General features: G+C 42.2%; 1 protein-coding gene across 4 annotated transcripts in view; it reads left to right on the top strand.

Annotated features, from left to right (window-relative positions):
* Nucleotides 1–17,820, top strand: part of asap2a (ArfGAP with SH3 domain, ankyrin repeat and PH domain 2a) — a 44,254-nt gene that overhangs the window by 4,195 nt on the left and 22,239 nt on the right. For all 4 annotated transcript variants that reach the window (XM_052086181.1, XM_052086180.1, XM_052086182.1 and 1 more), the window contains exons 2-3: nucleotides 12,108–12,180; nucleotides 17,576–17,721. In XM_052086181.1, the coding sequence (XP_051942141.1) occupies nucleotides 12,108–12,180; nucleotides 17,576–17,721 (219 nt within the window). The remainder of the gene's footprint in view (nucleotides 1–12,107; nucleotides 12,181–17,575; nucleotides 17,722–17,820) is intronic.

The following is a 17,820-nucleotide window of genomic DNA, read 5'->3' as shown; positions in this document are numbered from 1 at the left end:
GTCTGTTTGGTTTCCACAAAGGTTTTTCTTCTGTGCAATTTGTTAACGAAGGGGATTAATTGGGTTGTGTTATGTGATTAATGCATAAGTCTGTTGTACCAGATGGCGTTCAACATCCGGTTTGCTTTGAATGGGCACGGGAGATAGAAGTTGTGGAGCAATCAGGGCAGGGTCTTATCTCTGGGATGCTTTTTTTTTCTCTCCTAAATGTGTCAGAAAACTAGAATTCATTCAACTAAATAGATATCTAGTAACACGACTGAAGTTGTTGACACAAAAGGAATCAGACACAAAGTATGTGTTGCCTATGTTTGTTCACATACATTATTTACATTGGTTGACGTGCTGGTCGTTGCTCTTGGTTAAAGTATATTTCTTGCTCGGTCGGAACAAAACCATTAACATTATAACGCATTACATTCACAAAGTAATGTTGGGAAAGTATGTATTGTCCAATACAAAATTCAAGGTTGGATAAAATGCCTCATATTTAATACTCACTGGGTCGCTCGATTTAAAGCAACCTCCGAGGTTTTTTTCCCCCCCTCACAGTATTTAATTTTACCCTCAATTTGCATCCAACATGAGAAATTAGGCTCAAGATCTTAAACAAGTGGTTATTAGGTGCAATTTCATAGAGCTTGTGTGTGTGTGTGTGTGTGTGCTTGTAAAACCACAGTGGTAAAAACCTGTTAATCCAGTAAGAGGATGTTGGGCTTTGTATCACGACCCCCTTTTGCGCTTCTGTAAAGTCTGACTTTTCCGTCTCCACTCAGGCCTGTTCGAAGCCCAATCAATTTGAACGTGGGAATATTTTGTCAGAAGAACGAGAGGTTGTCCGCGGAACTACAAATGAAAGCCATTGTTGACGAATACCTGAAAATGGCAGCGGTGGTGATTGTTTCATCCTGTTATGTAGATTGAATGGATTGTGTGTCAGTGCGACGTTATTATAATTTGGAAACAAAGTCCCTTCATATTTTATGATGTCATGCAAAAAAAAAAATACTATAGCCTGCTTTTTCTATACCTGTATTAGCATGATGTAGACCTATGCTCGTCATGCATGCATTTTGTCATGCTGACACCGTCCTCTAAAGTGGTTGGTTGACCTAAGAAATCAATAACCTGACACAGTAATACCAGTGGAAGTTTATATCATGAAACCAATGAATATCATGAAACCAAGATTTGACTTAATCAAAGCCGTTAATTCCTCCCCCCCCCCTCCTTTACATTCACTCACTCATATTCACAGTTAAACATTTTGGAAAATGGTTGGCCAAATTGGAGCTTTTCTGTTTTCATTTATGAAACGGTCTTGCATAAACAGCCCCGAGGTGGGAGTGGCATTTCAAAAAAAATTTTCGGTTTCTGTCAGTAGCTGTCGAACATTTAAATACAAAGCCTTTTTGCGTTCTCTGCTTTTTTACGTCAACTGATTTGACTGCACAACCTCCATTCGAAGGAGGAGTTGAGAATACCCCCAGGGTTTGAGTTGACCTCCTTGTGGAGTATTGATCTTGGATAAAATGCTTCCACCTTCGCTTGGGGAATATCTGTCTGAGGCTTGCCCCAGTTCCGGAATGTTGTCAGGCAGAGCAACACCCAAAGTGATGCACAAAAGACTTGTCCTGTCCCTGACACATCTGCCTCCCCAAGAGCAGCCACTTTTACCTCAGGCCGATGGCAGACATTTCTTTGTTTTCTGGCAGAGGCCACTCACGACTGCACTCAGGATTCTGGGTTAGGCCATCGGAAATCCTGGCTGGGGCCATGCATGCCACACAGATTTTTAATTTTGATTGAAAGTTTAGATGTAATGCTCTATCATGTATTAACTTTTAAGGACGCCAGTATGACGCGAAGGCAAATTGACGTGTCCCTGTAAAATGTCCGAGACCTCAAGTGTCTGCTGGCGACAGCAACCCTTTTACCTGTGACTTTGCACATATGAAATTGATCTGACATGAGTCAAAAGGGGTGTAAACACGGCACACGTTTGCAATGGTGATGCGATGGTGTCAATTTTGTGGAGCGTTCACACGTAGAAAGCTGCTTACTAAAGAGAAGCGTGTTAACCCTGGTGCAGCCCCACTTGCGTTCACACGGCAGTTTCTGCGGCCGTGCAATACAAAATAAAACATGCGCATGTAGAAAGTGTACTTCCTTTTCCCCGCTCTGTTTGTGACATATCAAAAAACCATGGTTTATACTTCTCCAGGCAAATCAACACTGTGGTCTAATAGGCACCGTAAAAGGATGAGAGAGAGAAAGGAAAGAAGTGCAAAATACCCAGGATGCAAGTTATGCAATACCCGTATGTAATCAACTCTTCTTACGAGTACCGAGTCTACCTCTGTAGTGTTCACACGTCCCATTTTATATCGGTACTGCCCCTCAAACATTTACTCCGGAGCAAAATTTCCAACTACCCCCTGAGCAGGGTTAATTTGTTCCGGTTTAAGCTGTTTTCACGGGCTACACCGGTATAACTTTGTACGTGTGAACGCTCTACGGACGGCAGCGCCTGTGCTACACCGGAGTAAAAGTTGCCGTGTGAACACCTCTAAAGACTTGCAAAGGAGAGCTCAGTATTCAGGCTTTTTGTTGTGAAACAGTCCTCACTAATTCGTTCAAGACAGTCCATATGATAAGCCTTTGATCGCGCCGCCATCTCCACACAGCTGCAAACTGTAAATTTCTGTTCTGGAAATTATAGTTGCCTGACAAGTGCATTGCTTGAGACACTTGACTTGCTTCATGTTTTTTCATCTCTGTTGAAAGGTTCGCTACCGAGTTTCCTATTGATAGCGAGCTGATATCTTCTGATCTGATATCTTCCACCTGATCCTTCAAATGACTAATTCAGCGAATAGTTTCCCGAGCCCAAATCAAATTGTAAAGACTGCAGTAATTGTTTCTCTTTGGCGAAATTGAATCATATCTTTCAACCATTCTACTTCCCTGCTTGGTGTTCATATTTCTTGGCCATAACTGCCTCGGTAAATTTATTTATAGTTAAGTGATTCATCATGGGTCGTGGCTGCCGGTGGTGTCGACTGGACTTCTAAAGGCGAGTGTCATCAGTCCTCCAGCTGGCTATTATTTCCCCCAGCAAAGGTGCTTGACAGCGCTATGCCGGCTATGCAATGGTCAAACAAGATGCCTCACTGTTGATTTTGTAGCCGGATTACTGTGGAATACCTCTGGGAATAGTGATGGTATTCCCAGCATCAATTAGGCAACTGATGGCACTGGGCTGTGAATGCCATACCAGCCTTTCAGATTCCAGATGGTTGGGCATAGCAACGTAATGAGGCTCGTTAAAAAAGCAAGTAGCTTTCTATGAACTCAAGCGAGTTCTTAGAGCAGTTTATGAGGTCCTTGTGTGAGCATGTTGAGCCTATTATAATTTTGCAGCCACAATGAAGCCACAATCAGGCTACCACTGGATTTCCTAGCTTGATTCGTGCCTGCTGGCCACACTTAATAACTCTCTGCGCTGAATGACTGTTATTCTTGTTCACCCCTAGCGGGTGCTTAAACGTATCATTTAACGTGATCAATTTTATGGCCAATGTGGTGACACGAGGTGGCGAGTGTTCTCTCGTACATCTTGACCATGTGTTGGTCTGTCGTCTTGTGTTGTTTCTGGGCTTTTTTTTTTTTTTTTTTTACAGCTCAGTTGCTCCCATCCTCCAATGTTTGGCGGGAACGGTAGTGGCCACGCTGGGAGCAGCAGCTGCCGCCTTAGAACAGGTGGCTCAGAGGAAAGTTTTAACAAGGATTGGGACCCGTGGATTATCAATGCGCAGGGAAATCCACATCTAATAGCCTTAGAGACACATAGATGGATGGACAGGCACTCACACACTTGCCTAAACGGTCAGTCGGTCCCAAGTGAGCAGATATGGCCAGTCTTGAGTACATCTCCTAAGAAGCTTAATGCTTCCTATAATTGCAATGGGATTCTGGCAGGATTAGCACAGTGTTTGTGTCTGGCTTCAGCCACACACGTCTATATCCAGCACTGTGTTGATGTATATGCTGACAAAAAATTGATTTATACAACATCATTGGTAAGAGTTAAACGGTTCTCACCTGTTAACTGTCTTTGTCCTTTTATGAATAAGAAGCTGGTTCGTCACAAAGAATTTTGATTTGGCTAATTTGGAGACTGTTGTTAAAACAGTTGAAAAACGTGTATCGTTGTGTTCTTACTACGCCACATGAAGCAGCACAAGCGCGGACACACAGCAGAAAGAAATAAAAAAGAATGTAGGACAATATCATTGCGATTTTGTGAGCACCGAGTCAAAAAAGAGCAGGCATGGAGAATGAGGGGGGAGGAAGTTGCCGTATTTCGTGAGCGTAATTCACAGCTGTTGAACTGTCACTCAAGATAGCATTGAGCAGCATGACCACCGGATTGACGGGCCATGTTCTATAATTTTTTTTTTCTGTTGGAACAGAAGGAGGAGCCAATCCTCTTCTCTGCTCAAACCAGGTCCGCTCTGAACCCCAAAAAAGCTACAAGTCTTGCTAATTTCTAAACTAACCGAAGATTGACATGGCCTACGCGTTTCACACCGGAATGAAGTGCTCGGGTGATTGAGTCCACAGACGTCTGGCTAGAACCGCCTTCAAGCCGAGTGTATCCAACTTTGCACAGCAAAATAATCAGCCAAATAAATCAATGTCGAAGTAAAGACATTTAAAATAGAAATTGTATATTAATCTAAATATCTTTAATATCAATAATGTTTCACACTCGAGTCCTGAGCGTTGATTATGACTTCTGAAGTCTGTGTGATAAATGTTCTCAAAATGACATCAAAGTAGATGAACATTTTTTTTTCTTACATCAATTCAGCTTTGCTTCTAGACAAGCAAATACAGTTTTCTGTTTCACACAATGTTAATCTAAGAAAATGTTGATGATATAAAAAAGAAAAACAATATTGTCATATTTTATTGTTCAATAAAAACATTGCTTCAGGTCCCTGGCGTTAACCTGCAACATCCCAACTTTTACTGTCGAGTTTCCATTATCATGGAGAGACGAACTCTATCAAGGCCTTCATTTTGCAGAAGCTTTCTCTCTGGCCTCTTTCAAGGGCAAAGGTTACCATCTGGACCTAATCAGTGCAAAGCCACAATCTTAACCAGTGGTTTATGAGAAAAGTTCAAACGCTCAATTTGAATGAGACTTGGTGGTGGTATGAGTGTGAGTGTGTGTGTGTGTGTGTGTGTGGAGGGGGGGGGGGGTCAAAGCACATGACATGCTCCTCATCCATCAGTCTGTCCTCTCCCAGATTCCTCGAGACAACCTCTGTTGCCGTCTATTGTCCTCTGATGGGCTGCACTTCATCATTAATGAACTCCACCATTGATTTCGAGTCCCGGCCACTCTTCGGGCTGTTTACTTGAGCGAATGGGAGGGTGACTCCTTATAAGACGTGATGTCTTGGTGGCACTTTCACTCCAAGATCTGAGCCAGAATTCTTCTCTCGAGGGAGAAGTTTTACCGTAATTCGAGGGAGGCTCTTTGAGTAGTCTGAATTAAATTCGGTTCATGGAATTATAACAAACAAAATGATACAAAGTTTCATCCAGCTGTCATAAGATGATTGCTTTTTGGAGAGACAGTGAATCCATCCCGCAAAGAAGTTGCAAGATCGGTGTACTCCGGCCTCTTCCCTTTTCTTTTAACTGTAAAATTGCTTGATATCCCAGCAGATATGCATGCGCCATTTCCCTTGCAACTCTCCCGAACGCTGTCACGCTCCATTTAAGAGTGCAGGAACAGCTCCCGATGCTGCTTTGACACTGTGGTGTTAATGCATATGTTCATGTGAAAGAGCCAACGTGAATCTCCAAGGTGACTTCAGCTGTTTTCCCCTTTCAAAAAAGCATCGCATTTGGTCCCGCCAAACATACTTTCATGAGTCTCCTGCTGCTTCACCACCCTTTTAAAATACTCCAAGAGTACAAGTTGCCATTGGATCTTCACCATCTTCGTGTTTCATCATCTAACGGATGGGATTGAAGTATGCTCTTGTGATCATAACTCACTCATGCCCCGAATGATGGAAAAGGTAGGGTAGAAACGCTTCAGTCGCCTGGGAAAACCAAACGAACAAATGACCCACCCGGCTCAAGGTCCTCTAACCTTGTAAAATGCGAAGTCAGCAGTCAACATGAGAGTTTTTTTTTCTTTGCACTGCAGCTGATGTTGACATCCCGGCGTTACTTTTGGCAGCTTGCGGTAGGCAAGGAGCTGTTACTCTCTTGATAGAGATTGTTGAGGAACAGTAAAGTACGACCAGAAGCAAGATGGGACATTTAAACAACTTTGGAGTTGTTCAGAAAGACCTTGACAGTTGACATTGACAAAACCGTAAGTGAAACATTTCGCCGTGCAAAACCTAGCACTGAGTGGTCGACTGGTTAGCGCGTCGGCCTCACAGTGGAGAGGTGCAGGATTCAATTCCGGCTGCGGCCTTCCTGTGTGGAATTTGCATGTTCTCCCCGTGCCTGAGTGGAATTTCTCTGGGTACTCTGGTTTCACGCTCATTTTGGAGCGGATGATTAGGACAATTAGAAATGATGTTATAAATCCTCAGGACCTGTCCGTTATTAAATGACATGAGCGGCTGACTTTCTGATATATTTCCAGCAGTTTTGATCAGACTACTGAGGCGATTCCTTTTGAACAATTTCAGGTTTCCAAAATTACCCCAAATATAAATTTTCTCGCTCGCTCCTCTTATAGAAAAAAATGTTTTGTGGATCACCCCCCTCCCTCTCCCCCCCCACATTTGAGTTGTATCACATGCACTGAAAATCAAGTCAGGTCTCTTCCTCTTGCTGCCTTCATCAGACTTTCCAATGATTTACCCGGGAACAGAACATGTTTGTAACAGCCTGACTGTAGCGTAGTGTCATCTATTCCGCTTTCTGCCCGCGGGATTATTCCGGGCCTGCGAGGTGGAACTGTATACTTGACATATGTTTAGAATGAGTCACAGCTTTTCTGCAGGACGAACACTGCTGTGTTTACACTCAGTGCCAACATGTGGAGTTGTGGAAATCTGTTTTGACTGACTAGGAGAACTCGGGTGGAGAACAGCCCTGCAGTGTACTGCATCTTCGTGTGTCCTTCAGGATGCTCCCCATTCAATATGTGCATATAGTTTGACCGAGTTTGGCACATTTTGAGCAGTTTTTGTTGTTTTTTTTATTCCCTAAACATCTTGCAATTCATTGACTTAAACGTTATAAAATGACTTCACCAATACGCACATCCACCAATTAAATGGGATAATGAAATGCCAGACTGCTGCCTTCTAATTGCCTGATCTCATCTACTTCTTGCGGCAAAATGTTTACTCACATGACTGCCAGGCATAATGGGTTAAATAAGGTCAGGACAAGAGTTGCCAAGTTAAATCAGACTAAGGAAGGTTCCTTTGAACTGTTTGCATTTTCGTTTCTCTGTTTATGTGCATGCAGAATTCCGAATGGGTCTTTGAAGAAAGTGGTATACCATCTTGCGTTGCAGACATGTTGTCATCGCAGGTACAAACAATGTCTGTCAGTCATTCCATCATGCAATCGTCCAGGAATGTCTTCAAAGGCGAGGAAGGCAACAGTTAAACAGCACAGCTGGATTGGAGCTACTATTGTCAGTGATACTTCATTGTAAAAGAAAAATGGGGGGGGGGGCATTAAATTAACAAAAATATTTTACACATATGTGTGATAGACTTCAAATTTGTTTGGACAATTTAATAACAGGGCAGCCCCGTAGTCCAGTGGTTAGCACGTCGGCTTCACAGTGCAGAGGTACCGGGTTCGATTCCAGCTCCGGCCTCCCTGTGTGGAGTTTGCATGTTCTCCCCAGGCCTGCGTGGGTTTTCTCCGGGTGCTCCGGTTTCCTCTCACATTCCAAAAACATGCGTGGCAGGCTGATTGAACACTCTAAATTGTCCCTAGGTGTGAGTGTGAGTGCGAATGGTTGTTCGTTTCTTTGTGCCCTGCGATTGGCTGGCAACCGATTCAGGGTGTCCCCCGCCTACTGCCCGAAGACAGCTGGGATAGGCTCCAGCACCCCCCGCGACCCTAGTGAGGATCAAGCGGCCCGGAAGACGAATGAATGAATTTAATAACAATAAGAAAAAAGTCATGGCCACCTCAATCACATTGCAAAGTTATACCAAACCTGTGCAACCAAATTTCACAAAAAGTTGATAATTGACATAAGGGGCCAAGAACGAATCCATTCAGATTTGGTGAAAGATATAGATTGGGGAATGCATTTTCATATTTTTCACTTCCAGACATCTTGCACTGGGCCCGATTGAGGGTAGTCGTGTTGTCCAACATCTCCAGGACTGAAGCGCAACATTATCGGCTGATGAATAAGTCATCATTATTTGGAAAATTAAACCTTGGCAGAGGTCTACAATCAATTTCAGTTTGTTCTGGTAATTTGGATTAGTTGCAGCCTGCTATATAATTCCGTTCGGTCACATTAAGATTGACACTTTTGACTAGAACGAGGCATGAATATGCTTTTGCTGAATTACATGGTCAAGTAACTTACCACGCCTGACCTGACTTTTACGCACATCCATCCAGTAACCCAGTCACTTAACATACTTTATACTCTTAATCTCAGGAAACATTGTACCAAAAATAAATGGATCTCCATGGCAACGGCCCCCCCCCCCCCCATGGCCCACTCACGCCATGCTTTGATAGTGCCTGTAGATGTCGTGAAATAGATGGTGCCTGATTGTAATCACGTTGGTAGTCATGATGATGTCATGTATTATTTTCTTGAGTCAAACAGATTTGGAGCTGCTGTCGAGGAAAATGCTGACTCCACAGTGAGTGTCTTTTGTCGAGTCGCTTCGACTGTAGGAAGATATCCGGATCCTCCACTTTTCGGAAGCCTCCAAGGCAGTGGAATCCCCCTGCTAATAGTTTCTAGGTTGAAACCAGCTAATTTTAGAGTGGGGCCTGCACTCCAAACAAGAGGGTCTTGTCTCTTGTCTGAGTGCCAAACACGAGAAAGCGATTTGCCTCTTTTACATTGAGAGGCTTTGCCATCTCCTGGCTGATTCTGTGAGTGGCCGTGCGTTACAGCGTGGACTGGTCAAATGGATTCGCAGGGCGATTACAGGCATATTGTTGCGGTCAAGCAGAGGTTAAGCAGGCCCATCAGCCAACTGATGGATAGAACTTCCTTAGCTGTTACGTGACATTTGATGTTAGGAGGTAAGTGGTCTCCAATGGCCGCTCTTACGGTTAAATGGGTTTTTTTCTGGATGAATGGGTTTCTTTGCCAATGATGATACTTGCAAGAAGTCTTGTGGTTTGTGCCTGCTTACGGAATCTGCAAAGAGCCTCTACAGTTGTGTTGCATCAAAGGCACAACAAAAGTTTTTCAGTTGATCTCTTGTTTTAGCCCAAACGCTACTGTTCATCAATGCTTTAGGTAACTCTTTAATGTTCCTAGCAGTCATACAAGTACTTTTTTCCTGTGTCGAGTAAATTCATTTCTTGGTTCTGTGGTTATCATAACACTTCTCTGTCAAGTTATCCTTCTGGTACACAAAAATAAAGAAGAAACAAAATCCGTCCCACTCCAGAACATTTTTGGTTGAAATTCATGTTCTACGTCGTGTGTTCAACTGTAGAGATTACACTATGTATATTTACTCGAGGAAAAATGTATACAATAGCGTTGGAGTCAAGACCACACCAACCGAGACCAAGGCATGATCAAAACCAAGACTCTCTCTCACTCTCTCTCGCTCTCGCTCTCGCTCTCGCTCTCTTTACTGTATGTATGTATATATATATATATATATATATATTATATATACAGTATTATACACATGTGTATACTGTATATAATCCATCAAAGAAAATCACACACACAAAAAACAAATTACTAGTGTTTTTTGTCATATTTGCAACTAAACTAATTCTGCTATTTTGTTTTTTGAAATAGTCCAATTAAAACTCAGGAAATTTTGTTGTTTCACTTCTACAAATTATTCAATCATACTTATTAAAACAGAATTGTGCCTACAAGCCATGCTAAATGCTGTTTTATAAATAAACATTAAAAAAAAGTCAAAAATAATTCTGAAATGAAAAGCACCTTGATATTTCTTTTCAGCAAGGTACTTTAAAAATAATTGTCTTGAACGTGGGTGTTTAACTTTGACATTTTATCGTTTCGCCAGGCAAATTAGGTGCACAGCCCTGAAGACGAGACTAGACCGAGACCCTTAAAAAGTGGTCTGGAGACCAATGCCAATCTCGAGAACCGACTGCCTGTCCTTTGCCTCTGTTGTGATAACCACCTTTTTTTTGTACGCTGGCTTGTGTTAAGTCTGAGCTGTGAATTTCCCTGTCTTTCTCTGGGGCAGACGCAACTAATTGGATAATGACACATGACACAAATGAGTCATTTAACAGGCGCCGAAGGAGACAAACCATGCCTTTTATATGCAGTTGTTCTTTTGAAAAAAAAAGTGTGTGTATGTATAATTAATAGTTGGATTTTTTTCCACCCATTTTCTCTTTTGCTTGTTCTAATTAAGATTACGGTAAGGTGGAGCATTTCCCAGCTCTCTTTGCGTGAGAGGTGGGGTACATTAAACTAGTCGCTAACCAATCACCAGGCACCATTTGAGTGGTTTGGACTTTTCCGCATCTCCCACAATGCGTTACTGGAGGACATATTGAAAGGCGACACCCACGAACAAAGTGTCATTTCGTCATGCATTGTATGTGTGCCGGGTAAGGTTTCTGGAGACTCCCGAAAACCAACGATTTTATGCCCACCCAAAAGAAAAGTGATCGATCACCGGGAGCTAAGCTGTGGCTATTGTATAGTTGCGAACCACAAACATCGCCGTCAGTTAGCAGTGTGAAGAGCGATTTGCATCATTGTGGGATATGTTACTATTTTTAGCACCAAGGTCGAACCCCACCATGGACAAACCACCATTTTCTCGCGCGGTTACATCGATGGGCAATATCAAGCCTGGCCTAACGAGCATTTTTTTTGGAATGTGTCGAATAAAAGGAAAACATGAGGAAAACATGCAAACTTCACACAGGGAGGCCATTTATTTGAAATCCTATCATCATGCATTGTAAAGTCTATTTAAATCGTGAAGTTGCGGTCCTTCTGTATTTAAGTTGGCGGCTTGATGATGTGCTACCTCACAAAGTTAACAAATGACTCAAACAAGGCCATGCATGATCTTTCTGTGTTCGTAATTCATCACTTGAAATATGTGTGTGTGTGTGTGTGTGTGTGTGTATACAGTATATCCAGTATATCCAGTATATGGAGCCAGTTTATGCCCGCTAGAGCAGGCACCCGTAATAATGTACAAAAGCCCCCCCCCCCCCCCCCACACCTGCCCCCCACCCCAAAAATCCCTCCTTTTCCTGAGAGACTCGCTCACTTGTCACAGGTACAGTGGCGTATTGTCTCAGCTACATTTGCGGAATATGTAATCATCATCACATGATGTAGACTTGTACGATATAAATTTCATAATGAGAGGTTTAAGAAGAGTTCAGTGTCATTGCGCTGTCTTTTCTCGTCAGTGTCAGAATGAAGCAGTAATATTGTGTTTGAAGTGGAGGACATTACAGTTGCTCCTACTTTGGTTAGCTCATTGAGTGACATGAACTGGACTTCCTCATCTTTGTCTCTAGTGTACTGAGTGTTAAAATGGCTGACTGCTGTCATCGTAGCTGCTCACACATTAACAAACACACACACACATCCCATAAAATACAATACAGTACTGTCTATTTTTAGCGCCGCCTTGAATAATGCATTACTTTGCAGTCGGTGTACACAGCACACCGACTGTGTCCTCCACATGCATGCAGAGTGTGAAGTACCAAGAAGCAACACATGCGCAGCTCCTCTGAAATGCAATGCGCTATCATTTATTAGCTTCAGTTGGGGAATTAATGATGACATGAATCACTGTAATTTCCCGGAATCTTTTTCACTTGAATGTCTCACATTTTCTTGTGTTCATTTGTGTCCGTTTCAGGCCTTAGATGTGGACCGCAGTGTTCTATACAAGATGAAAAAATCTGTCAAGGCCATCTACACATCTGGTTTGGGTGAGTTTTGCTACTTTTTTTTTTTAACTTTCATCAAAAATGCAAGGCAAGAGGTTATTTTGGGGTCACTGTTCATGAGCAGGATTGCACAAAAATAACAGAACCAGCTTCTGTGTTACCAGGATGGAGGCAGCGCTGAGGACCCAAATTCAGGGAAGCAAGGCATGAGTGCAGTATGGACCGAGCAATATTTATTAAGAAAAAGAATAGCAATCGCACTGGGGAATGATCGAAATACAAACTCCACAAAGTCCGAATAAAACTCAAAACTCAAAGTAACAATTAAAACATTGGGACATAGAACACTCACCAATACACAAAACAAACCGGACAAGGGTACACACCAGCAACGATGATCCGGGAAAGGCTAAACAAAAGCAGGGAGTTGCACACTATAACCAAATGAGACAGGACAAGACATGAACCACAAGAAAAGAAAACAAAACATGAAACCAGACACAAAGCTAAACAAACACATGGATCATGGGGTACCATTTGTTGATGGTTCACTCAAGACATGGATGAAAAAAATAATGGTTCAGATGTAAGAATCATTTTTTTGGGGGGGGGGGGGTTGTTACAGTCAACTTGCATTGGGACACAGCCCCACATTCTGCTGCTCAGCCTGCAGTGGTGAAAAAGCTCATCATTTGTCACACTTGTTACATATTTTGGAAGGGAGCAGTATGTTCTTGTAGGTTAGGATGTTTTTTACAAGTCAAATGGAAAACTCTGTGTCGCTCTACACTTTATTATCTCAGAGTTCGGGATAGGTACGTTTATCAATTAAGGGATTACTTCATGGTTCAGGCTTCAGTTTCTCATGTGGAATTGATTGTTGACTCACTGTGTTTCGAAGCAAAGTGAAGTGCGCTTCTTGACTGCAATCAGTAGATGTGACTAGAAAATAGTTTGTGGACCATCCTGCAGTGGAACTGACCTCTCTCCATGAAGACCTTAGTTGTGGCTCTTACAGCTCGCTCAATACAACACCGGCATGAAAACAGGAGTTGATTAAGTCATCATTAATTAATATTCATAATATTATTTTACATTATTTACATATCATATGGGGTCAAAGCAGTTTTAAAACCGCATGATGTCATCCATTTTTTCCAGGCTGTTCAGTCCCAGAGTGAGTGCCTTTTTTTCTCCCCACAGAGGTTCTATACAGGGGTTGCTTCTGTAGGCAGAACACGTACATATTTGAGTTCAGACTGTGGAAGCATGCAGAATCTGTGTGTGTCCGTGTGTGTGTGTGCGTGTTAGGATGCTGATTGGCCGTCCCAGTGCTGAGTGTTTTCCAGCGTCTTTTGTTTGACCTGACAGAGCTGCCCGCTGATGGCGAGAAAGAAAGGGAGCCAGGGTGAGAGCATTTTGAACAATGTGGTGAGCAAGTCTTCGGGTGAACACTGCGAGCAGTGTTGTGGTCTCTGCGACAGCTGCCTGATTCAGACTCTCAAAGGAACAGCTGGGAGATGGCCACTGGGGCGCGGACACACGCTTGTTTTTTCACGTCACGTCACTCAGTCATTCACACGCATCGCCGGAATTGCGTCTCTGTGGCCGTCTGCGTGAACACTTATCGCTTCGCTGATTTTTCCTGCAGACACTCCTGTTTGAATATGCGTAATTAGTAGGGCAGTTGGAGTTGAGTAAAGCGGTGTACACATACAGTATATTGATATTCAGCCATAATTTGAGCATTATTCCTCCCTTTGAATCAGTCAGCTGAGGCCTGATTGACAGGTGTCTCTAAAGCCATCTAAGCGAGCATCCTGTGATGTGTGCTGTGTTTAGAGTGATTTTTCATTTTCACAGATGGAATTAGTTACTTGTTAGAAGTGAAACAATGGATTTTAGGTCGGGATGCACCAACACTTTATTTTGTCTCAGATTACGGTACTCGTCCAAGAACCAAATACTGATACTTGATAATGCCATAATGTCTTATGGCATTGTGTTTTATTTCCTCGTTATGTGTGGGGTCTCCCACATTAAAAAAAATGGTTGTTAACATTATACGATGTTAACAATCATTTTATGTGTACCCTGTTTAAGGAGCAGGTCAGAGTTGCTTGCTTTCACTGCAAACAGGATCGTGAGCTGTGACAACAAAACGGGAAATCCATTCTGACGTTTACAGTAAAAACACTCTATTAGCTACCGGGCTGTTGGTACAATTTAAGCAATCGAGCCTTGCATGAGCATTTGGTTTTAGAAAAATCTCCCCGGAGTCTCGTATGCTTATAATACAAACAGGTTGGCTTCATGAAACCCTGTGTGGCGATTTTCTTTTGGTCTCCTCAGTTGTCTAAGTCAAATATAAATATGCAGAAGAGTATTTATGAAAACACGATCAGCCTATTATAGCGTTAGAACATACCATAATAACATTTGTGCCATTGCACTACACCCAACATTCTAAAGGTTATGGCTGTATTGTGCCTTACCAACCATTCCTACAACAGCAACTAAACTAAACTATAACAGCTCACGTTGATGTCGTAGTGGGATGCACATCTGCCTCACAGTTGACTTTGCTCATGAATTTTTCCCTGGGTACTCCGGTTTCCTCCCACATTCTCAAAACATTCTTCCATCAGTTAACTGGAGGCGCTGCGTGAATATGAGTTTGAATGGTTCTTTGTGTATACACACGCTGACACTGGCTGCCAACCAGTTCATGGTGTTATATCTTAATTTGCATTTGAGTTCAGATGGTTATGAAACATCAGGTGTCAAAAATGGTTTGTTTACTATAGTATATGTATATGTACAGTATTTGCGTCTTTTTTTCAGAGACTGCAAGCTGCTTATGTCTGTGTTCCCTACCAAGTAAAATGCTGCTGTGGTCGCACAATTCGGAATTCGAAAAAATACATGATACATATACAAAAAATGTATAGTTTAAAAATGAAAGGGCAGAAGCAAAGCAGATGAAATTAAGCCCTTCCACAAGCACCCTGATAATAATTGATATTCATTTGACAAATACTGTAGTATATTAGCTGTATGTAAGGCAGCAAAACAACAGAAAAATCCATCATATGAGATTTCAGTGTCTGCATAAAGCTACTCTTTTTCCTCCATGATTTTACACAATGAAAATTTCCCCATGTTCCCCGTAGGGGATGCTGGGGATAGCGCTTCTCTGACAGCCTCGATATTGCGAGTGCCCACACCCCCTTCCCCCAGAATGACCTTGTCCTGAACCCCTTGTGAGCTTGTGTGTGAGTAGCGATGATGGTGATGAGCAGAAAAATTGGAGGAGAACATGACCTTGAGTTTTTCTGCATGGTGAACATGGTGACAAGGAGCCACAACTTATTATGAGACAGTGAGGGAGAAGGATTACTTGGGGAGCCTTGTGGAAGGTGAGCAAAAGAATACGAGTTTGCTGCGGGGCCCGGTCAGCTTGTTCGTCGTGTCTGATGAAAACCAGCAGTATATTCCTGGATGCCAACAGAAAAAGGAAGTCAGACAGACACAAAAGAAGGAAATTATTGCATGCATCGAGATAAACACTTTAATTTTAAGTGGAAGAGAATCCAGATTGATCTTATTCTAGGTAAGGGTCTTAATTTCACAATACAGGAAGAATGAAAGCCTCTTGAGTAGCTTTTATAGTGCCCGTCTGGTTGTGTTAATACAGTGTGAATATTTGTATTTTCAAGGTAAATAGTAACATCCAATGCTAATTTTTGCTAGCCTGTTAATGAGTTTTTCCATTGACTGTCAGCAAAAAGCTTGGGATGTGTTGTATATGAATATACAATATGTTTATTTGTTCTTGTGTGTTTAATCTTATTTATTTTTTATTTTTACTTCAACTTTGTGTGTGCAAGGGGCAATAAACATCTTTACACATGCTCAGCAAGGACAGAAAAACGCAAAACACGGGCATCAAGGATGCTTTTACAATGCAGGAACTTTTCTTTTCTCCTTATACTGTCTTTCTGATTGTGGGTCGCCAAAATTGAAACCACCATTCATTTCTATTAATTGCTCAACCATATTTAAAAAAGTAATTATTTTATAATAGAAAATTGATTTTCTGGGTCACTTCTTCCTTGTGCCTCGAATGTAGTTGCCATTGGTGAAAACATAAAAGGAAGTGAACCCCCAAGAATCTTTGTACGCTGCCCATATGGAAAAATATTTGGTGAAAGCCTTGCCATGACTTGACCTTGCGTCTTAAATTAGATTTGTATGATGAGTTTTTTCACTCAGTGACTCAGAGGCTTTCAGCTAAATAAGACCATGCATATCTGCCGAGTCACAGACATGATGTTATCGAGCCTCATCCATAAACCTGACAGATGGCTGAACACGGATTCTGTCTGCTTCTGATCAACACTGTGTGTGCGTCTGTTTTTGTGTGAGTCATGGCAGCGCTGCTGCAGGTGTGTTTTAGTGCTCACCTCTGCATTTTTACATGCTCCTCCTCTTTGTTAGTTTAAAGCGCTAACCTACCAATACCCCCCCCCCCACACACGTCATATTGCTTAGTGATGGTTGTCATAGCAACAGCCCCCCTAGCCTCCCCCCCCCCAGCTCCACTGCTGTCCTGATTATATTAGCTGTTCCTCTCTCATCCAAGGTGGCATGTGGATAGGGTGCTCTTTAGACACAATGGATGGTTCTCCTGACTAGTTTGTGCATCTTTATGTTTTTGTTTTACATCCAATTTATGGTGTTGCTTTTTTAATTTTCTGTTACAAAACAACAAAAAATGATACTTCTTTGGCTGTCAAAAATTGTAGTGTTACACCCTCCCTTAGTTGCAACATTGAAAATGTCCCAAATGAATAGAAGTAGGTAGTCGTAATGCGCTACATTTACTGTGTTACATTTACTCAATAAATGTTTTGGGTTAAATTGTACTCGCCAGAATAGTTTGGCTGCAACAGACTTTTGACTTTTACTTGAGTATATATGCTAAGGAGAAACGATCCTCTTATTCCATTACATTGATCTGCATTCCATTCACTACTTTCATTTGAATCCATTTATTCATTTTTGCGTTGCGCGCTAGATTTTTTGGGGAGGAGTGGTGAGGGCTCTTTGAACCTTCCTGCTCAGGTGCCGGTCACCAATGAAATGTCATCATTAGTAAAGTTTGACTACATTTGACCAAACAGAGCCAGGCAGGCGGCCACATGACCGCACACCCTTTTTTAAATACAGTATACCTTTTTCACACTAGGTAAACGTGTGAGTGAATTAAGGTGACATTTCAGTATCTATCTCTATATTTTGTAACATTTTTGTTTAGTGGTCTGCCATAAGATTTGATTGACTCAATAGTGGGAAACACTGTTTTATTTATCACCCCTGACCTGTCATAAACTGACCAGGATCTGTATGTGTGTGTTTGTGTTTTTGTGTCCAGCTCACGTTGAGAATGAGGAGCAGTACACTCAGGCGTTGGAGAAGTTTGGAGAAAATTGTGTGTACAGAGACGATCCTGATTTGGGATCGGCGTTTCTCAAGTTCTCCGTCTTCACCAAGGAGCTCACTGCACTCTTCAAAAACCTAGTGAGTCTAGCCAATGAGGAGGAGGACAAGTGGACACAGGTGGTAAAATCCACTGGGGAGAGGATTTCCATTTTAATTGCCTCAATCCCCAAGAGGCCA

The sequence above is a fragment of the Hippocampus zosterae genome, chromosome 14 (genome assembly GCF_025434085.1).
Source record: "Hippocampus zosterae strain Florida chromosome 14, ASM2543408v3, whole genome shotgun sequence".
Taxonomy (NCBI): domain Eukaryota; kingdom Metazoa; phylum Chordata; class Actinopteri; order Syngnathiformes; family Syngnathidae; genus Hippocampus; species Hippocampus zosterae.
Note: the sequence above shows the minus strand (reverse complement) of the source record. Positions and strands in the feature narration are given on the sequence as shown.